This window comes from Martes martes (assembly GCF_963455335.1).
Source record: "Martes martes genome assembly, chromosome: 8".
Taxonomy (NCBI): Eukaryota; Metazoa; Chordata; class Mammalia; order Carnivora; family Mustelidae; genus Martes; species Martes martes.
In genome coordinates this window covers 39157778-39181127 of record NC_137895.1, presented here as the reverse complement: position 1 = coordinate 39181127, position 23350 = coordinate 39157778, and the positions used below count along the sequence as shown (strand labels likewise).

Below are 23350 nucleotides of genomic sequence, written 5' to 3'. Positions count from 1 at the left end.
GTCTATTGTAAATACCGCTGCAATTACATAGGGATGCATATATCTTTTCGAATTAGTGTTTTCATTTTCTTGGGGTAAATACCCAGCAGTGGAATTACTAGATCATATTGTAATTCTATTTTTTTGTTGTTATTTATCGTTTTCCACAGTAGCTGCACCAATTTGCATCTCCACCAATTTGCATTTGCGTACAAAAATGTCTTTTTCTCCACATCTTAATCAACACTTGTTATTCAGGTAACAGTTTTATACTGTTCCTTTCAGTTTCAAGTTCAAAATGCTATCCCTTGTATTTCACATATTCTTTCTCCTAATTGAAAGATTTGGGGGAGTCTTGTGATACTTGCGTGATTTCTTTCTTTTTTTTTTTTTTATTTTTTTTTTGCCAAGAATTAATTTTCATTTCAAAGCAATGGAAATAAGGATTACCTCAGGCTCTTAATTTGTCCCTTTGCAGAATTTATTGAACAATGGTTATTATTTTTCTGAGGTAGATTTCATGGAAATCTACAAAGTATTTAAAGGTACAGTGTTGGTAGACATGATTTTACATGATTTCACATTTGAAAAAGTACTTTTTAAAAAATTAGCATTGATTTCCCTTAATAAGCTATCATATAATAATAGATAAAAACACAGATAAAACAAAATCTTAATAAAATGATAAAAGCCATCTGGTGAAATTGATCAGAAATATGTGGGTCAAGTCTTTTGTTTATGTTTCCTAGAAACGTATGAAGATCTCTTTCACAAAAATATGTTCAAAAGATGAAAGCCAGAATGCCATTGCAAATAAGGAGGAAAATCATCATAGTTTAAAATGCCTGGAGTTAACAATTGCATAACATAGGTCTTAAATTCCTTTAGTAATCATTGCTCACAAAATTCTGCGATGTACTTTTCATAACTAAAAAAATCTGACATCTCAGCAGGGTTGCTCCAACCTTCAGTCTGAATACATGCAAAATGAAGCAAGTAAGATGTACTTATGTGTTTGTCTGACGAGAGTAGCTGCCATTCAAATTCATATCATACTCTCTTGTAGATAAAGTATATTTTGCACTGTGTGATTTAGTGACATCCAAGAGACCACTGAATTCTCTAATGATGTTCTGATTTTCTTAACAATGAACACCAATGAACTTTCCCCTAGACAAACCAGATGGAAACGAAATTGTTTCTGCAAAATGAACAATTTGTGAAATCTTTGCAAATTGAATTCCAAATATACTTAGAGATGATCTTGACTTCCTCTGTAACAACATGCAATGCATTTAAGGCCTACATGAGAAATACACTAATTAGCTGTGCAACCTTTAAGCAGAGGTGAATGAGAACAGAAGATCACCATTGAAGAGATAGAAGTCAAAAACTCTGGAGGGGGGGAGGGGAGTAATATGCAGATGAGACAGCTTCACTAAGAAACTACAACATTAAGAAAGATGTCATCAGGGGTGTTCATTTATTGCCTCTGAGTTGTTCACGTTAATCTGTTTTCTGAAGGAAGTCACTGAAGTTAAGTACACTTCACATTGCTTCAAGTCAGTTAGATATAGTCAAGATGAAGAAGTTCAAATTCGTAGTCTATTTGTCTATATACACTGTTCCACAGAATCTCATCTGTATCCAAAAACTGAAGGGACTATGCATGAGAAAGATTTTTTCTATTACCCACAATCTAATGACAGTTTTCACAGTGACCTTAAGAAACTACCAAGTAGGGGCACCTGGGTGGCACAGTTGGTTAAGCGACTGCCTTCGGCCCAGGTCATGATCCCAGGGTCCTGGAATCGAGCCCCGCATCAGGCTCCCTGCTCAGCGGGGAGTCTGCTTCTCCCTCTCCTTCTGCTTGCTGCTCTGCATACTTGTACTCTCTATCTCTCTGTCAAATAATTAAATAAAATCTTAAAAAAAAAAAAAAAGATAGGGGCACCTGGGTGGCTCAGTGGGTTAAGCCGCTGCCTTCGGCTCAGGTCATGATCTCAGGGTCCTGGGATCCAGCCCCGCATTGGGCTCTCTGCTCAGCGGGGAGCCTGCTTCCTCCTCTCTCTCTGCCTGCCTCTCTGCCTGTTTGTGCTCTCTGTCTCTCTCTCTGTCAAATAAATAAATAAAATCTTTAAAAAAAAAAAAACAAAACAAAACAAAACAAAAAAGAAAAGGAAAAAGAAAGAAACTACCCAGTAGGTACAACATGTTTGTAAGCACAAAAACTTCATCTTGAGTAAAGGGTTTCTTACAATTCCCATGGCATTCCATCTATAGAGGGTTATCACTCCCCTGGAGAGGACCAAAATGGCCATAGTCATAATTGACTTTTATACCTACTTAGAAACTCAAATATTCCACCTCAGCTATTACGTCTTCGAGAAACAGAGGATTCTTCTGTATCTTTACGAGATCCAGCTCCTCGATGTCTAAAAAAAGTCAATAATGAAGCAAAGAAGTAGGGGAAACTTTCAAAATGTTATTTTACTGTTATTAAACTAGCAAGAAAAATAACGTTAATACCTTCATTTCATGAAGCTCTTTTATATCTTTAATCTCATTTTATTCTCACCATTCAAAGGTAATTATGTTATTATATATAAATCTAGTTACAATTTCTCTTCAAACATCAAACTAGAGAAATTCCTGATGTTACTCATGTACCATTTTTTAAAGCCTACGCAGTCCTCCCAAATTACAATTGTTTTCTCTTTGCCTTTTCTATATTTTTGCCTGCCAAGTTATTTTCCCAAGGATCTTTATCCATTGTCTTCGGCATACCTACTCTCCTAGAAAGCTTGACCCCCCAAAATCGTACATCCATTTTTTGCTTCTAATAAGAAATCCAAATGATTCTTAACTCAAGAAAATTTATCAGCCCGGTGCTAGACATAACCTCCTCCTCCCTACCCTACCCCCAATCACTAGGGTATATAACAGCCTTTTTATTTTTCCCCCTCTCAGTCTTGACCAACTAATTTCAAACTTTTCCTACCATAGCACAAAAACTAAGAATTGCTATTTTTCTCTGTCCTATGCCCTTCCTACAGTAAGATAAACTCTCTTGATCTGAGCTTTTATACTGACCTTTAGCCATATGGCAGACAAAACTGACTAAAACACCGGACTTATTTAACGAAAGAGGCAGATAAGTAAACAGACATGTAGAGTGTGATATTACAAGTGCTATACTGAGAGTCTGGAAATTGTCATGGAAGCACAAAGATGGGAGAAAGACCAAACTCTTACTCAGGGAAGGACTCATAAAGACTAACAGTTGAGAAATAAGTAGGAATCCAGTAGAAAAACAAAGGGAGAGACTTTATACAAGGCAAAGGAAGCAGCATGTTCAAAGACAGCGTGCACAGTAGAACCTGGGGCGATGAAGAACATTCAAGTATAGTTCTTGTTCTATTTCTTGCAAATCCCAATGAAATTAATTTCAGGTAATAATGTCTCTGCTGTATAGTGTGTATCTCCTTTAATACTGCTTTGTACAATACTTTCATAATTTTTCCTTTTTATGGCCATGGACTTTATTTTCTACTTTTGCATTATCTGCATAGATGCCCTTTTTATTTTCAAACACGTTCTCAAATGAGACCATCATTTCCACAAGTCTTTCTAAAGGGCAGTTGTGTTTCACTTGGATTCTTGCATTTCTGCCATCTTCATTCTCCTTCCTCTTAAAGACTCTGAGAGCCAGGCACATCCTTAAAGCTCGTCTTTTCCAGCTTTTGTCTTTCCTATTACACATTCACACCCAAGTCTAACCCATGCGTTCCCTTTCCAAGAATCCATTCCTCTGCTCTAGGTGCTGTTCTTCCCCCCATTAAGGAGAATCAACCTCCCTCCCAACCCCATAACCAATCCCTTCTGGAGTGTTAACTTCCCTCTTGCTTTATTGCAAAATTAATATATTCCTTTCAGTCAATAATAGTTTTCTACATCTCCCCGAAAAGTACCCAATAGCAACTTTTAGGGGCCACCTACCCAGGAACACATGCCCTTCTTGCTAAACTCCTCATGCTACCTTATTCTTATCTACAACTTTTTATCTTCAGATTATTTTTTTCTCATAGGAGTTGTTGACACGAATGTAAAGAACTTCTCTTGCTCTTCCAACCACCACCAGAATGCATCTCTGTTCTGGATTAAAAGCAAATTAGAAGCTAGGTGCCCGTGTTCTTCTCAATGGCATTCTGTTTCACACTTTCCTATGTCCCTATCCTAATGCCAAATCTCCCTGCTGCTGTTAATGGAACTTCAAAATATCATAGAAATTTTTTTTTTGCACCAATGAGATTGCTGTAACCTATATCTCTTGTTTCAATTCTGAAGAGAACTAACAGTCTTAGCTTTACGTTGCTCAGGGAAATCACCTCAGTGCTTTGTGCATTTCTTTCTGACACAGTCTACAGACTATATCCATCTTCTCTGTCATCTAAAGTTCAAATCAAATTCTTTATTTCTGTGGATTTGAATTGCTGCAAATACGTCTCCTGGGTTCTTGCCAGTTGAACTAATAATTAAGGTCCCACCCCCGTAGTCCCTCGCCAGGCAGCAGGTCTCATCTCTTATGAAGTGAGTCCACACAAAAAAAACTTTCAAAATCCTCCCACTGCTTTTTTCACCATTCCCAAGTTGTTTGATTTTCCTTATCATCTCTTCCTTCTGCCCTCTTTCTAATAGAAGATGAAATAGATAAACATTTTTGCTCTCTCCTTCAAATTTTTTCTTTCCTTTTTATTCCTTTCTCTATTTTTTCCTGCTGCCTTGGCGCCCCAACCACAACTCATTAGCTTTCCTTCCCTGTCTTGTCTTGTCTTTAAGGCTCCCATTTGCTGTGGACAGACTCACTACTGGCTGAAGCCAGAGTGGAGAAGCTGGGTTGGCCCCTCTGACCTCCCTAATCTTGCCTTTAAGTACCTTTTTTCCCTGCCACCAGCTTCTCTGTGACTCACCCGTCTATACCACAGTTCTTTTTATCACCTTCCTTTTGGTCCTCTCCTTGATTTTTGTGTTCCCCCAGGCTCACATGTAAATCTTATGTAAGCCTCAAAGATACAGCAAGTGCTCCTTATCTAGTTCAACAGCAAGAGAAGAATTTGCTTAGAGCGCCCCCTAGAGCTGTTTAGTGGCACAGCTTGGGTCTGCTCAGCATTCGCCATCTCGAATCTTTTACCCAGCTCTCTACCAGGAGGAAAAGGAAAACCTTCCTGAGCCAATGACGTTTCCCAACTGTGTGCCACTACCATTCCCTCCAGACTTCCTCTTGGTCATCATCATCGTGGAACTAAAAAGAGAAAAGTAGTCTCTGGATAAAAACAGCACCCTGGCTACTGAGCTTTCTCTGCCAAGACCTTATTACCCCACAGTATCCTTTCAAGTTAGTTAGCCTGCACCAGTAAATATAACTACAAGTGACAAAAGGTCAGGATGCAAAGTCTTTGCAGTTGTTGAGTATGATAAGTAAAAATTTAATGCTGCTTTATCAGTATAAGCCTAGGTAGAAATCATCCAAATGCCTACCTCCACCACAAGAGATAACACTCTTCTCAAGGTGAAAAGTGCCCAACAATGCCTTCCAGTGATTACCTGGCATTTTTTGTAGTTTGTTTTTTTGTTGTTGTTTGTTTGTTTGTTTAATGAATGTCTGAGGATCAATGGCTCACCTGCCACATATTTCTTTATAATGCTTCCTTTTAAGTGCAGAGGTCATTTTACATTTTTATTTAGAAATAAGTTGCCCTTATTTCAAAAGTACTTGCTATCTACATTTCACTTTTCACTACAGAAGATTAAAATGCCTATTTGAATTATGGAAACCAGTATTAAGAGTCCACTCGACCCCAGAGCCTCAGTCACATTTGTACAAGAAAATAGAATATTAAAAATCGGGCCTGACCCAGAAAATCAAGGATATGTAGTTAACATAGGGAGAACATTAATGGGACAAGGCAACTTGGTAAAGTTTATCTTTGGATATCTTCCAAACTGTTTTCCATTATCTCCTTTCTTCACATGTCCTCATACAATTGATTTACCTGGATTCCCACTTATGTCCTCTTCTAAGTAAAGCAGCATCCCAAATTATAGACATACTCAGGATCTTCCCCATTTTTGCCCATTCCCACTCAGATAAATTTTCCATACCCCCAAGAAACTGTCCACTAAAATTTAATACCATGATGGATTGTCATATCATCCACTAGGGGGCAAAACGGTATTTATCATTTTAAAAGACTCCTAGAGATCGAAAGCTTTAATAAAAGGGTTTGAATGGTAGTATTTCAGGCATCACAGCACACTACGGCATGAGAAATCTTTTGACAAGAACATTTCTGGGACTCACTTTCCATTCTGTATTCTGTTGACATCCCCTGCCCTCCACTCAAAATTCACATATAAAATTAACCACAACAAATTCCTCTACCTTCTCTATAGTGGTTCTTCCTAAAACATGTTTCTATAATGGCACTTGCCATTTTATGTTGTACTTCTGTTTTAGGCCTATTCTCCCTGGCCAAGAATAAGTCTCTTAAGGACAAGAACAAGTTTCAGTCAGCCTTTTTTTCCCAGTACCTTGCACCATGACTGACATACTGAAAATATAAATTAGGTGTTCGGTAAACTGAATCAAGTACAAGACTAAGTGTTGTTCATTTTAGGCAAATCACAGAAAGTGGAATGGATTACTAATCCCACTTCTGAGTGGATTCTGACAAACAGCTAGTAATCTCTGACAGAGTAAAGCATTCGGTAAACATATTCATTCTTTGACTCAATAAATATGTACTAACCATCTTCTATGGGCCAATCACTATGCATATAGATAAAAGGACACTATGCAAAGATGATCAAATTCATGGGAGTGAGGTACAATGCAATAACCATACAAATACATGATTGCTGTCCATGATTACAGTTACCGTAAGTGATTATAATATAGGACTATTATAATCAATATTTCAAGGAAGAGTATTGGAGGACGACTAAGGAATATATAAGAAGAGCCTTATTTAGTCTGGCAAGTCAGGAAACACCTCTCTAAATATTGAGGTAAGGTCTGACAAATGAGAAAAAGTTAACTAAACATAAGGGAGAACAAAAGGACAGAATGAGTTAAACAAAAGAACAGTTTATGTGATGGTTCTGAGTATGTTGTTAATGTGACATATTTGATCCTATGAAGACGACTGATGTGGCTGGAGCACAGAGGGGGCAAGTGCCAGGAGAAGAGGCTGAGGAGTAAGCAGGAGCCAGACCCCATGTTATAACTGATGGTAAAGATGGCGGTCTTTATCCCTAGAGAGACAGGATACCTACCTCAGGATTTCGAGATTTGTTATTTAAAAAGTAATTCTGTCCACTATAGTTCAGGAGTAAATTTAAGAGGACCAACTAAGACTTCTGGAATAACCTAGATGACCAACGACTCAATTAGAGTGGTGAATATTCTAATACAGAATGTGAGATTTATTGGGTAAGGATGAAAACAAGTGAGCCCACTTCTGAAATTTCTAACAGATAAAATCTGAACTCTAAAGTAGTTGTGGTCAATGGTAATGCCCAGTTTTCTGGCTTGAGCAACTAGTTGGAGGCTGATAGCGATTACTGAAATAGAATGAACCAGGTTTGCGAAACTAGATCATGAATTCAGTTTTTGGAATTTGAGTCAAAGATGTGTGTGAAATATTCTAATGTGGAAATGACAAGAAGGCAGTTGGAGAGAGTCTGGAGCTCAAAGTAAAGTGAAGACACATACTTGGCACATGGCAATCACTTTTACATTGTTATTAAAGCTGTAGACAGGGAGAGTACATGCATATTCCTTTTATTGCACTTTACTGAGCTTTTTACGACTAGAAGGTTTGTGAAGCAAGTCTATCACTGCCATTTTTCCAACAGTATTTGCTTACAAATCTCTGCCTCTGTCACATTTTGATAATTCTTGAAATATTTCAAACTTTTTCATTATATTTGTGATGAGTGATCTATGATGAGTGATTACAAGTTGTAAACACTCAGCTGATGGATAGCATTTTGGGGGGAAGAATTAAGGTATGTACATTTTTTAGACACAATGCTATCGCACACTTAACAGACTGCAGTATAGTATAAACTTCCATATGCACTGGAAACCAAAAAATTCATTTGACTCACATGATTGTGATATTTGCATTATTGTGGCAGTCTGCAACCAAACTCGGAAACTCTCCAGGTATACCTCTACTAGTTCATGGGAAAAAAAAAAAAATGGGTTAGGATTAAGGCTCAAGAAAGACTGAGTGGCCAGAGAGGCAGGTAAATCAAGAAAGCATTGTATCGCAGAATCCAAGGAGGAGAGGGGTGTCAAATTCTGCTGAGACTTCAAGGTAAAAAAATATTTACAGCTATGATGAATGTCATCTGAAACCCTAGCAGCAGCCATTTCAAGAAAATGGAGAGCAAAACCAGTGGAACATGAATAAATAGGGACAGTGATTGTCACTAATCCACTCAAGAAATGTGGCTCAGAAAAGGAACAGAGGAATGTGGCATTATCTAGAGAAGAAGGTGGTTGAAATAGGATTGTTGTTAAAATATAGTAGTATTTGCTGTTTTATGAGCCAGAGACTCATAACTTTACTATGTTTATTTTGCCCATTGATTTCTGTATGCTTTACTATGTCCTGGTACCTGTGTAGGAGATGTCCCGTAAGTATCTGTTGAATGAACAGTACCTGTAGATAAAGGCCCACATCTCAGTCTACTGCCCTGTTCCCTCTTCTGTAATGTACTTTGCTGTTACTTATTTTTAATAGGCATTTTGATTTTCTACTTTCATCATTCTTATTTTGATCTGGTCAAAATACCTGTTTCTGTTATATCTAATAGGAGTACAAGTGTAAAGTACATCTCCAACTGACAATAAATATATTAAGAGGAAATTCTGAAGATCTAAATCATAAAGCAGATATATTTAATTGCATGAATTTTACATTTGTAGAAACCTGGTAACTTGTTTTAAGCGGTTTGTAACATTTGTAACTTGGTTTAAGCGGTTACAGGACTTTGCAGGTACATCCTTGTGTCTAGAACCTTTTTGCCCTCTTCTTCACATGGTTCACACAGATTTTTCCTGTTGACCTTCATATCTCAGCTGAGGTACTTGCTACCCCAGGACATTTACTTATCACACACCATACATACATACTGGCTCTGATTGAAAGGGGAGAGCTAGATGACTTGTTTTAAAGCTAGATTTGCATGGCAAGCCCATTAGTTTTACAAAAAATGTGCATTTGGCTGGCCAGAGAAATTGATGATGATTATCAGGGATAAAAATCTCCAATTAAAGTATTCCCCTCCTTAGTTCCTAGGGTCTAGGAAATTCCAACCTTCTCTTTACTCCCATAGCATTGGTGGCATCTCTATGGTATGATTGCACGATTTTTCTCCATCTAAATCTGTCACTCCACTTCTTTCAGAACTTTTAAGGTCCTCTTATTCACCTAAGTATCTGGAGTCTGGACTAGTAGTCTTATGGTAGAACCCATTTTTTTGTAAATAAGAAATGAATAATTAAATGAATCCAGAGTTAATAGGTTATATAGTATCCTCATAAAGTAAATATTCAAAGATATAACATACTGTCTCATTCACCTGAACAATTTACTGTGTATTTGTACACTAGGCCAGGTTCAGTCTTTTTAGCCTCAATACATCCACACCACCATTTCATACTGTGACCATCTGGACCATTAGATGTAAGTATTGATTTGGCAGATAATTCAGTGGTATGAGTATAGTTGTGGGAATAAAATGAATTTGAAAGCTACTACCACCCAAAGGATGTATTTAAAGCTACTCTTATTAAGATGAGAAACTTGACATTATCCTTTTTTTTTTTTTTTTTTTTTTTTTTTTTTTTTAAAGATTTTATTTATTTATTTGACAGACAGATCACAAGTAGGCAGAGAGGCAGGCAGAGAGAGAAGGGAGGAAGCAGGCTCCCCGCCAAGCAGAGAGCCTGATGCGGGGCTCGATCCCAGGATGCTGGGATCATGACCTGAGCCGAAGGCAGCGGCTTTAACCCACTGAGCCACCCAGGCGCCCCTGACATTATCCTTTTTATAACTGGAAATGTCCTAGTATTTTTATAAATGAAGAATATGCAAATCATCTGAATTTTCATTTTGAGATTTTGGGGCTGCCATTTTTTAATTTGTCAACCTTTAAATAGACTCCCAACCTCAGAGAAAAACCCTTTACCCAGAGAAACTATCACCAATTTGACACATGGAAAAATCTTAGGATTAACATAAATAGAATATGTCCTTGTAAAATGTCACAGCATTAAGTCAACTCAGGTACCTTTTTAAAACTCATTCAAGAGTACAGCATTTCCAACAAGCTTGTGAACTTAGCTCCATTTGCAAGGTCACAAAAGATGAACCCCTCTTTTCACACATAAAATGATGGATGGTGCTATAGAAGCCATCAAATAAATATTCATTTTAAGTCAAGCTTTCTATTTATCCATTGGAGATGACCTCTGTTCTAAAATATATATGTAATACTTCTCAAAAAGGAAAAGCATTGCTGTAGTTGTCTATTAAATCATTAATTTTTGTCTACTCTATTCAGTGGCTGCTTTAAAAAATAACAGAATTATCAAACTGCTCAGAACAAAGGTTCTTTCTGATTGTCAGCTCCATATTCTAAAAGCACGGGTTAATTTCTCTGAATCTCACAGCTGGAACTTTCTTCACTAACTGGCAGTTTCCACCTAGTGATCAAGGCAATTGACTAAAATAAATTATACATAAACCTGAAATTCCTAATAGTAATAAGGCCCCTTCATGAGATAATCACACCAGAAAAGTACTCATCTGTTGGCTGAGGGGGTACTTTGTTAACAATATAAACTTGGACTAAGGCTTAAAGGTCAGAGTAATTTTATTAGGCAGAAAGGACTAAAGACATTGCAGATGGATTTCCTGATTATGAAAAAATTTGGTGGTGAAAAGGAATAGAACTCATGGAAATGTAGTAATAAATGCTTTGATGAACTACCTCCTACACACACCAATCTTGCACCATCTGACTGCCTAGAGCATTGATGGCTGATGGCTCATAACTGGGGTCCTTCTCAGCACCACCCTCAGCAGAAGAGACTGCTGGTCTAAGATGTGAGGACAGCCCACACCCAATGACTGGTAGATTCAGGAGCATAAAAATTTCACCTCTTTTAAGAATTCAGAACCTGTCTGAAGAGCTATCCCAGCTCTAGAGCTCCCCATAAGATTGGCTGAGGCCTCTGGTAAGACTACATCACAGCCCAACTTTTCCACCTATACAGTTCTGCTCCCTGCACTCTCCCACAGGTGCTGATCCAAAGAACACTCCACTCCTGCTTGCAAATCTGAGTCTGTTTCCCTGGAGAACTTGATCTGTAGCAATAGAGTATAACGTGGGGACCAATCTGACTGTATTTGATAGAAGACAATCTACATGTATTCATTCAAGGGGCATATATGGACTTTGACTCTGTGCCAGCCACTATTCTAGGGCTTAGAACATAGAGAATGAGAAAAATATTTCTCTTCTCTTGTAGACCTGATATTCTGGTGGGGGAAACCTAAACAAACATAATGGAATTTTAAGTGATATGTGCTAGAATGAGAAAGAAGCAGAGCAAAGGGACAGGTAGTGTGTATGCTTAGGAGCAGCTGGGGCTTTAGACAGGATGGCCATATAAAAACTCTAAAGAAGTGACATATGAGCAGAAAGCTAAATAAACTGGGGCACCTGGGTGGCTCAGTGGGTTAAAGCCTCTGCCTTCGGCTCAGGTCATGATCCCAGGGTCCTGGGATCCAGCCCCACATTGGGCTCTCTGCTCAGCAGGGAGCCTGCTTCCCCCTTTCTCTTTGCCTGCCTCTCTGCCTACTTGTGATCTCTGTCAAATAAATAAAATCTTAAAAAAAAAAAAAAAAAAAAAAAGAAAGAAAGCTAAATAAACTAATGGGACAATCCATGGTAGTATCTGGGGGAAGAATACTGTAGACAAAAGGAAGAGCCAAGGCAAATGTCCTGAGGTAGAAGCGTGCCTGGCAAGTCTTGAGGAGAGGAAAATCAGGAGCACAGTAGGAGGTAGGGAATCAGACAATAGGCCTTTTTGTGTAAGGAATTCAGATCATTCTAAGTCAATGGGAAGACATGGAAGGGCTGTAACTAGGACTGCCTCATGATCAGATTTCCATTTTAAAAGATCCTTCTGCCTGGAAGGGGAGAAGGAATCTAGAAAGGAGCAAGACTGGAAGCAGACAGGTTATTAGGAGGCTACTGTAGAGTTCTAAGCCAGCAATAAGAACTTGGGCTCAAGGTCATGAATCATAACAGTTTGCCTGGGGCTGGAGTTTCTCAGGGTATGTACAGGACATTTAGGGCTAAAACCAATAGTCTTCTGCAAATCAAGAGGGTTGGTCTCCCTATCTGTACCAGAGGGAAAGCCTTTAAGTAGAGAGTTGAGGTCAGATTCAAAATATATTCTGAAGGTTGAGCAGATAGTAAAGTAAAAGAAGAAGGTTTAAATAGTTAGGGCAGAGACAAAGTACAGAGCTTCTTCAAAGTCAGGAAAATGGGTTTGGACTTTGAAAGATTAGCCTGGCATTAGTATATAGTCTATACCGGACTTTGGAGAGACTATGACTAATGAGATCTTCCATCAGACTGCTGCAAGAAAAAGATGACAGAAATGTTCAGAGCTGGATCTCAAACAGAATGATGTCAGAAGGGACGGCAGTGATGATCATGACCATCACTAGATGGTGACAGTGGCAAATATCACAGCAGAGATAGAGGTCATATTGAAGGTAGAAGAGAGGAGGGTAGAGGTCATGTTGATAAGGATAGGGAAAAATTAAGTAAAATTTAAAATCCATTTGAGAGACATTGACAAAGAAAGAAATGTCAAGATTTGTGGGCTGAAGGACTAAAGAAAAACAGAAGAAACACTGGTCACTGGAAACTGATTACTTAGTGACACTAACCAAAAGGGATGTTAGAAAGAACAGGTCAGGGGGAAATCTGGTGATGAACATCCATTTAGTTAGACAGCATGACTGTAAAGTGAGAGTGGAATATCTAAGTGGGTTGTCACTTGCAGTATCACTTTGCCTTTCCAGATGGCAGTCTGATAGTAAAGAAAACTCACTATTCTGAGTCAAAGGACCTTGCTGAGGTCCACACTGAGATGGCTATGTAACCATATGTAACCTCTGAGTCTTAAACTATATGTAACCTCTGAGTCTTAAACTCTTCATGTCTAAAAGGGGCAAAACAGTACCTACTTCAAGGGCTGTTGTAGAGAAAACGAGAGTGAATTGTCAAGGAGAAGTAAGGAGCTGAGAGGTAGATTGGAAGGTCATCTTTCTATGTCAGTTTTCCAAGAACCACTTCTCTTCCCCATCACCATAACTCCACTAAAGAAATCTTTTTTTAAATGGAGAAAATCTTGGTTTCTTGAACTTTAAAGCAATACATAAAAACTCTTGGTATGTGAAAATTGTGAAATAAGAGGTTGATGTTAAACTGTCCACAAAACTCAAACCATTCCAGTTCTTCTGTGTAAGTGACAAGAGATAGAGTAAAACCTTCATATGCTAGAACAAGACTCCAGGAACAAGAGTACATCTCCATCTAATCACAGAAGTTCAGTGCAAGATTTCATAGAGGATAAGAAACTACGTGCTTTCCTACAACTCATAGTGATAGGAGTCCCCAGTCTAAGATTCTAAAGTAACAACACTTACTTACAACATAAACCTCAGACCTAAGTCTTATTTCAGCTGTGGCCAAATAGAACCCATCTTCAGGACGGGTCAGCAGAAGCAGAGTTCTGCCAGGCATGTATGTCTGAAGTACAGCCTCCCCATGATGCATATCGCTTCACATGACCTTAGGTTCCCAGCTCATCCCCAACATATGAAAAACACATTGCAATCCTATTTGGAAATATTCTACATCAATTAATCTAGAGTTCAAGCCAGCATGTAGCAGAAGTCCCAATTCTGAAATTTTGTTTTAGAAAATTATTAAAGCTGTTTTTTAAAGAATTAGAAAAAGCATATATTTATATATTATTGAGATAGTTCATATGAATTAGACATTGCCTTTTCTTGAGAATGAGTTTCTATCTGCTTGATGCTGTAAAGAACACAAATTCCAGAATAGTGACTATCTTTCAAATGGAAGTGTTTCAAACACTGTAAAGTAACTTCAGTTGATAAGAATAAAAAGACATGCTTAATTTGGCTTGTCAGTTATAATTTTATAAGCATATGAAATTTTATATATTCAAGTTCCTAAGTTAAGGAGTTAAAAGTAAATCTGAAAATAAGCAGTCTTCCAAATTTTTCTTTCTCCTAAAATACCAATTTTGATCTATCTTCCCTCCTGCCACACACACACACTCATTCTTCCTCATCCCATAGCTTTATAATTACAAGTAACTTCACCTATTTCTCCTACCTGAGACATGGTAGGTTCAAACTCTAACTCCTCCCTCCTAGAGAAGGGATAGAGATTATGCAAAATCTCAAAAATTCCCTATATATCACAGGATTGAATGATAAAGCACTGGAAGAAAAGTTAAGTCGTGTTGTTTCTTCAAAATAGGAGATGTCCTAAATTGTAGACTCCTATATAGAGAGGGGCCATTCAAAAAAACAGTCGTATCTAAAATGCCTAACTAGAACAGTTAGAGTAACCTCGTTCTGAAACAGACGGCGTTCCCCAGGGAAGGTACTGTGGCAAAAAGACAGAACCCTGCAGAAAGAATCCTCTTCCTAATGAATATTTTTGGACTACAATTTTGTTCATTTACATTTATAAGGTTCAGATGAATTTGTCCACACTTTGTATTAATTTCTATCATCTTGATTCCCATTCTGAATTTTCACAAGGACTAAGAAAAGGAATATATTCTACTAGATTCTCCTCACATATAAAGTCCTAGGGAGTAAGTAGACACTTTGGGTGAATTTAGCACATTTAACTATTATCTAAACTAATGGAAGGGAAAGAGGACCTAGATAATTCAAAACAGGGATATTTTCCAAATTTTTCACTTACTTATTTTTTGAGAATGCATGAAAAGTGATAAATCAGCCAAGGACCAGTCTTCAAGGAGTCATGGGGGAAAATGGAGACATGTGCACAATAACACAAAAACAGTCTTGAGTGACATAAGAGATATATGGGTAAGATGCTAGAAGGAATCAAGGAATCAAAGAACTGGGGGGTTAAAAACACATGTGGTGATGTTTTCAATAAAGCATTACTTAAGCAGAAAATCTATCCCTCTCTCTCCACTGAACACACACACGGAATGATTACTTCTCACCTATGGATAAATCAGAAAAAGTAGATCTTTTTTTAAGATTTGAGAGGTAATGGGTGCAAGTATGGGCCAGTGGACGGGCAGAAGGAGAGGGGAACAGAATGCCAAGGAGACTCCCCACTGAGCTCTGAGCCCTGAACCAGTCTGGACCCCATGACCCTGAGATCACAACCTGAGCCAAAACCAGAGTCAAACACTTAACCCACCGCAACACCCAGGTCCCCCACACACTTTTCTTTGATGGATAGAATGAATACCCAGTAAAAGGAACTGTATTTCCTTAAGCTGTTAAATTACATCTTAGGCAATTACCTCCATACTGGAGACTCAGGCTGATTTAACACATACATGAAGTTGTAGATAAGACCAAATACAGTTTTAATAAGAGCATAACAGGAAAAGGTCTTCTGTACCTTATTCTTACATTGAGCCTATCTGCAGAAGTCTGATACAAACATCACCTTTGGAATCAGAATTTACTTTGTGGGGCAGGGTGGGGCGGCGGGGGCGGGGGGGGGGAGAGCACGTCCTAAGAAATAAACCCCAATTTGCCATATACCTAATTCCCTGTATCAGAATTCCATGTAGATACCACCAGCCTCCAGCCTACTCTCATGCTTATGTGAACTCAAATTCTCCTCATGTTGAATACCATGGTTCTTAATTCATCATCCTAAAAAGTAAGACACTTAAAGGTATCATAACCTATAGTTCTTTCTGGGGAAAAAAAAGAAAATCAAAGTTCTCTATACCATCACTTTAAACTCTGACTGAAATGTCCAGAAATGCCAGAGATACAGGGTTGGTGAATGTTCCTAGGACCTGAGATAGGATACCCCTAAAACAATGGGAAGGGCTAGGACATGTGCTATATTCCTGTATATTTCAATTTTCCAATCTGCTGCTTTGATTTGTACAACTATTAGAATAAGGGTAAAAAGTTGAATCTCACTTGAAAGGAGTAAAACTGAAATGGCAAAAACTTCTCTATGTTGGCTTTCAGCTACTAGGAATTCAGAATTTCTCATTAACAATTCAGTCCAGGGGCACCCACCGGGCTCAGTTGGTAGGGCATATGACTCTTGATCTCAGGGTTGTGGGTTCAAGCCCTACACTGGGTGTAGAGCTTACTTAAAAATAAAAATAAAAGAGCTAAATTTAATTTTAAAAATTTAAATTTTTTTTAAATTGAGTCAAATGCAAATACAAGTCCTTCTCCCAAAAAATCTAAGCATTAGACGTAATCCTATTCGAAATGTAAAAAGACAAAAATTGAGGTAGGTTGATTCTACTAAAGGAGTGTTAGACTCTTTTCAAAGCTATTTAATAAAGTTATGAAATTTTGCCAAGATCATTGCAGTGCTATTCAGAGTAGAGTTTCTAAAAAAGTCATCTCGGTCTCATTTCCTGAACTATTGAATTATGGATATATTTTGATGAATGATTAAAGTATAGATGAGCTATTTAAAACCAAAATGGGTTACAATCACTCTTCATACCTCAGTGAATGAAAGACCACTGGGTAAACGCCAATGAACCTAAGAGCTTTCACATTCTAATTATCCTAATCCTCCTTGTGAAGAATTTGCAATGTGTGTGTACCAACTATATTCACTTTTATTCGAAAAGTTACTTATAGTCTTTTATTGGTTTCACAGCAAGAGAAATTGGGTGATATTTGCTTCTCCCTTCGCTATGTACCGACTGCCGGCAAGCTGACTGTTGTCATTCTGGAGGCAAAGAACCTGAAGAAGATGGACGTGGGTGGCTTATCTGGTAAGACTGTGATGTTTACTGGGTTGTTTTTTTTTTTTAATGCTCTTTCATCGTGGATACCAAATGCATCGCACACATGCTGTGACTCCCCATTCCTTATTGATCACAACTTCCTTCCCACGGAGACTGGAAACAGTCTCCGAATCCATCCCAACACAGTGCTCCAGAAGCTGCTCTCAATTTATTGGAACTGGCATAAAAGATGAAATCTATTTTCCTGTTTCATACCCAGAGTATCAATCATTAGTTCTACTGCACTGAAAGCTGATTTTTTTTTTCTTTTGCTTCTCTTGCAAAAGGCAATGCCTATGACCATTTTGAATCTTTTTTCTGGGTGTGTGTGTGTGTGTTTTTTTTTTTAAACCAAAATTCCCCCATGACATGAAACCAGAGTTTTAACTAAGACTTCTTTATTAGGTACTTGATAATCTAACAGTTTTTAGTAATACTGTTTTATTAAAGGTGCAGCATTTCAAATATAAGTAAACAAAATCTATTTGAGGGTGACTCCTCAAGGCAATGCATTTATTTCTACAGTCTATGTTGGGGGTGGAGGAGACTTTTGGATTTTAAGTTCTCTGTAACACAAACTTAGTTTTAAAAAAAAAGGTATACTCTTGCTCAAAAGCAAAGTCAACTGAAGGATTTCCACAATTGAATAGGATTTTTAAATTTTCTGTTCTGTGTTTTTATATTTTCAATTTTTTAGTAAAATATTAAAGCATGAGAAATTTTCTTTATGTGCCACAAGTTCATCATGAATACACTACAGTTATCATTGTTTGTGGTTGTGGAATTAGAACCCACATTACTGGTTATTCAGTGCTTTCTATTGCAAACTTCAAAAAGTCACCCTAATGCAACCTGGTCATTTTATATTCTAAAGCATAACAGCTCAAAAATGCTAAAGGTGAGTTTCCACTTGCTAAACTACTAATTTGTCAACCAAATTCTCTTGGTATTTAAGTTTATTTCTCTTTATAAATAAGTTGCCTGGGGAAGCTGCACTAATTCATGTCACAAAGACCACACTTAAAAGCTTACTGCTTTCATTGCTTAAAGAATGACAGAGCAAATTTAAAACAACGAGCAGTTTCCTCCAGAAATATTAAAAAAATCTAATGTGTATAAGAGGCAAAATATATGTGTATATATATGTATATGCCGTACAATATATACATATATACATGTACAGTGGCACTGAGCATCCCTAACACTAGATATGGCTTGAAAACAGTTTCTCACTGAAAGAACCTGGTACTTACTAGAGAAACGGTAGGTTCCAGGTGTGGCACAGGAAGTATACAAGCCTAGAACATCTCATCTAACCAGAAAGCAAGGAAGCTACCAAAGAATACAAGGGTCTTGTCAAAAGACTTGAAAGCCACTGGCCAAAGATGTGATTACTTGAGCATTGGTAATCTAATAAATGCAGAGTATTCAAACCTAAAACAAAAGATAATTTAATGTACAGATAAATTCTCAGCTTTAAGGACAGTTCACTCCCAGATACTACTTAGTATCCTGAGGTAGGATTTCAGGCACCTTTGACCTTTCTTTCCTTTGGTTCAATGGTCATAATGTCTTTGTATTCTGGTGCTCATACTCCTCTCCCAACTCCCATGCCAACTATCACCTCATTACCTCTATCTAGTACTCCCCTAATCTTCCTTCCAATTCATTGTCTTCCCTTTAACAGAGTTCCAGAGGCAGCTTAACCATGAAGCCAATAAAACTCCAGGGTCCCTCATTTGTTCTATCTTCTTCCAAGGTCCTAAAAATGGGTTCCCATGATCACTGATATTTCAGCCTCAATTTGTCAGTCACAGTCTGAGTCTCTGACTTTGCCACCATCATCCATCTCTTCTTGTTCAGCAGCATCTGAGTGGCTACAGGCATTTTTGAGATTTAGTTAAAGGAAGCTGGGTCTGGCAGAATAAATTTATGTAGCTTGTAATCACTTCCATGTGTAATTGGGTTATTGGTGGCTACCAGGGGAGGAAAGGGCTGCTGGGAGGACTCCTACCACCCACTGCACTATCTCAGCACCGTGACATAAAAGGGGCAAGGCCAGAAGTCATATATGCTCTAGTACTCATTGTTTTCTAGTTTTTTTTTCTTATGCGCTTTTTTTCAAATGTTAAACTCCATTTGCTAAAATGGCTAGATAATTGAACCAAAGTGGACTGTTTCACCAGGGTCTAAAGTTATATTAGCTTCAGGATCCACAAACCCTGGGTCTACCCCTACATTGGAATTACCTGGGATGATTTTGTTTAATTATTAAATATTAAATAAGGATATTTCAAGACTCCTAATCTCAAGGGCTCCATCTCCCTGTGAAAGTAAGTCAATCATTCAGGTCCACATAACACAGATCCCTCCAGACTATGTCCCACTACATTTCTGTATTTTAACCAAATTGTATTCCGTATTTTAACCAAATTTAACCAGCACACAGCTCTTCAAACAGACTATGTAATTTGCTGCTTCCATTTGTTGTTTAAATCATTTCCTTCACCTTGAATTCTTCCTTCCAACAATGCCCAGCTAAATGCTATCCATTCTTCAGGCCAAGCTTAAGTCTTATTTTTTTCCATCTGTTGAACAAAATATAGTGTTTTCCTCCTTTGTGTTAGGCATTGTTCTTAGACTAGATTTATATCAGTGGACAAAAGAGCCAAAAGGCCCTGACCTTGTACACTTTACATTTTAATTTGGGGAGACAGAACCAATAAATAAGCATGCAGTGCGCCAATACATGACTAGTGTTATGGAAAAATCAAAGCAGGGAAGTAGGAGAAGAAATACTGGGGAGTAGTTTTAAGTGTGGTGGTCAGAGAAAGCCAGGTTAGGTAACATCTGAGCCACAACCTGGAAGAGGTGAGGCAACAAGCCTCGGGCTGTCTAGAGAAAAGGACATTTGGGTGGAGGGATTTCATGAAGTCTTTTCTGATTCATCCCAATAGGACGCATCTTTTCCCTTTTCAAATGCCAACAGCAGTTTGTTTACACCCTTCAAACATCACGCTTCTCTCACTAGACTGTGCTCTGTATTTCTATCTCCCACAATGCCCTGACTGGTAGCACTGAACATAGCTGCTGAATGAATAATGAATTATTTACAGAAGAGCTATGGCCTGGAAAAACAAGTCTTGCATTTCAAATTTGTTTAACCTACTTACCATTAAAATAACCTTAAGAACTTGGATGGTCTATCTCAAAGTAATTTGACCTATGTCTGAGACCAAAATTATATAATGAGATCATCCCAGGTAATTCAAATGTTTAACTACATTTGCTGGAAATGGCTAGTTAATTGGATTAGTTGGAACCAAAGTGGGTTGTTTTACTAGGGTTGGAATCCCACTCTACCACTACCAGCAATTTGACACTGGACAAATTATTTAGTTTCCTGAGTCTTAGTTGCATTATCTATGAAGTGGAAGTAATAAGAGGATTTTTTTATAAATGTGTTATGAGAAATAAAGCACAGGGTCTGGCACACCTAAGTGCTCACTAAATATTCTTGTAATCATTTCTGTTATTTTATGAAATTTTGGGCTAAAAATGGAAAATGTGAAAGCAACCAATGAACAGTTTAACCAATTCTTGATTGAATGGGAAAAAAAGAAAGGTTCATTTTATAGGACTGGCTGGTCAGTTAAGGCAAAAATGAGATCAGTAGACCTATGTTTTACATAGACCAAACAGTGAATTAAGACAAAGTATTCAATTAAACAGGAAATATTAGGGGAAAAAATGGAAGAAAAAACTTTAATTTTTCTTACTACTCTATTGCAAGGTTTCTTTTCTACTGTGTAAATTCAAAATACATTGCATCAACATTTGACTCTCTTACCTATCCATATAGCAAGTCACACAAATTCCAACCCTTCTCATAGGGACAAACTTGACTGGACCATTCACATGTCTACAGCAGACCTTTGTACTTACAAGCTTACTATTTCAATTCTCAAGTATTTGCGAGCAACAGCTAGAGTTTCTGAATCTAGCTATTTGTATTGAAACTTACAGGCTTCAAGGCTGTCCTTCAGGAATAAGTTGGTAGAGTAGAAAATGAGTTGGGTTTCTTTTTGTCCTATACTTGGAAAGAGAGGGATAGAAAATCAAGCCGTCTGCCTAGTAACCACTTCTCAGTATCTTCACAGCCTTTTATACATCTGTGTGCTTGGAGTAAGCTTCTCTTCAAATAATTATCTTTTTGTGAAAACAGGGGAAGAATAAGAACAATGTCTTACTCCAGTTAGGCTACTATAACACTATCATAAACTGGGTGTCTTAAATGGAAATTTATTTCTCATAGTCTAAGATCAAGGCACCAGCAGGTTCCATGTCTAGTGAGAAACTGCTTCTTGGTTTATAGCTGCTGTCTTACTTTTGAGTCTTTATAAGGCAGAGGAAGCAAGGGAGCTTTCTGGGATCCCTTTTTATAAGGACACTAATCCCATTCATAAAGGCTCCACCCTTACAACCTAATCACCTCCCAAGGGTCCCACCTCCAAATACCATCATATCAGGGATTGGTTTCAACATGGGAATTTTAGGGGAATGCTAACATTCAGTCTATAGCATAGAAGTCTAAGAAACTGATGACATTAAAAAAGTTGAAGATTCTCAAAGGTGTGAGGTTGTTGGTCTTGTATTTTTGAGCTGTTTATTTTATAACATTCAAATATATACCTGTGCAGACTTTTAAGTTACTCTCAAAGAGTAAATACCTTGCTTCTAACTAAATCCCTTGTCCCTGTTTATGTTACAACTGCTTTCCTCACTTTTTTGTTTGGTTGGTTGGTCGGGTTTTTGTTTGTTTTCTGTGGATGCGTGTGTGTGTGTGTGTGTGTGTGTGTGTGTGTGTGTGTTTGGAGGGGGTCTGTCATACCAGAAATTTAAGACTTCTAGGTACAGCTTTAATGAGAAAGTTCAAGACTAAGTTCATTTGGGCTTTATATCACAAATTAAATTTTTTTAGGTCTTCTAACCTAAGGATAGAGCTGTTTGAAGAAAAAACGACCAAACTTCTTATTGAGCAAAATGGACAGGAATAGAGCTTTTAAATTTCACTTAGGTTGAAGCTTTTCAACCTAAATCTCAAAAGAAAAATTTTAACTCTTAAGTCATTATAATCTGGCTATAGAACATTTTCTAGTTTAGAAATCCTTTAACTTGGTTTTTTCATGTAGTTCTCATGATAGACCTGTGAGGTAATTTCCGAACATAATATTCTCAGAAAATTGAAGCTTAAAGGCATCAGATAATGTGTATAAATCATTTTGCTTCACGCCTGATGCATAGAAGGTGTTCAATACTGGCAATTACTGTTGACATTACTGATATTCAAAGTCAGTAGCTTATAGATGGTATAGCTGGGACTAAAGCCCAGATTCAGATTCTGAATGCAGAATGTCTCAAAGACCATTCCATTTCCCTTTTTCCCTGCTGCTGGCACATAGTCCTTTTGAAATTTTTGCAAGTGGTTTGTACAGCCAGGAACCATAGCAAATATACAAGAGTAAAAAGTTTGTCTATCCTGCCTCTTTGACTTGGGTTGTAGTCACCTAAGTTGTGAAGAGAATCACAAAAGCCCATCAAGCATGCCAACAAGAAGGTGCTGGGAAAATACATACGCAGGACTGAAGTCATAAGCACCTAATCCAGCAGTCTCCTGAAAGTCAAGGGGCTAAGAGGCAGCCATGAGGTGGGATCAGGTCAGATGTCCTGAGGGATGTCTGGAACAAATGTAGTTGAAATGTAGTTGAAAGTGTTCTACCTCATCATCTTTCTTCTTTTCACTTTCTACCCCAGGCCCCACCCCTAGTCTTCTTCCCGGTCACCCCCAGTCCTGTCTATCACTACAGAATTTACACTGTCCAAAGCAAAGAGTAGGGCTGTAGGAGCACTCGCCATCCAAAAGCATCTATGTCCCTCCAAAAAAAAAAAAAAAAAAATGAGTGGGACAACGAAATTCACAAATGGCAGCAATACTTAAGGGAGATAAGGAAAAAAGCAGACTCGTGGTGGTAGAGATGGTGGTAAAGTTACCATCCCCATGTAGCAGACTGCCAGGATGTGGTGAGCCATCTGAGACCTAAGCTAGTAAGATTTACCCTGCCTACCCTACACAACCCTCCATACATAATACATATATATATATACATACACACACACACACACACACAA

At 37.9% G+C, this 23350-nt stretch overlaps 1 protein-coding gene across 2 annotated transcripts in view; it reads left to right on the top strand.

The window, feature by feature from the left end:
- SYT1 (synaptotagmin 1) overlaps positions 1 to 23350 on the top strand; it is a gene marked incomplete at both ends in the record, with an annotated part of 201993 nt that overhangs the window by 90622 nt on the left and 88021 nt on the right. For both annotated transcript variants that reach the window (XM_080810141.1, XM_080810140.1), the window contains one exon: positions 17032 to 17149. In XM_080810141.1, coding sequence (XP_080666267.1) covers positions 17032 to 17149 — 118 coding nt within the window. The remainder of the gene's footprint in view (positions 1 to 17031; positions 17150 to 23350) is intronic.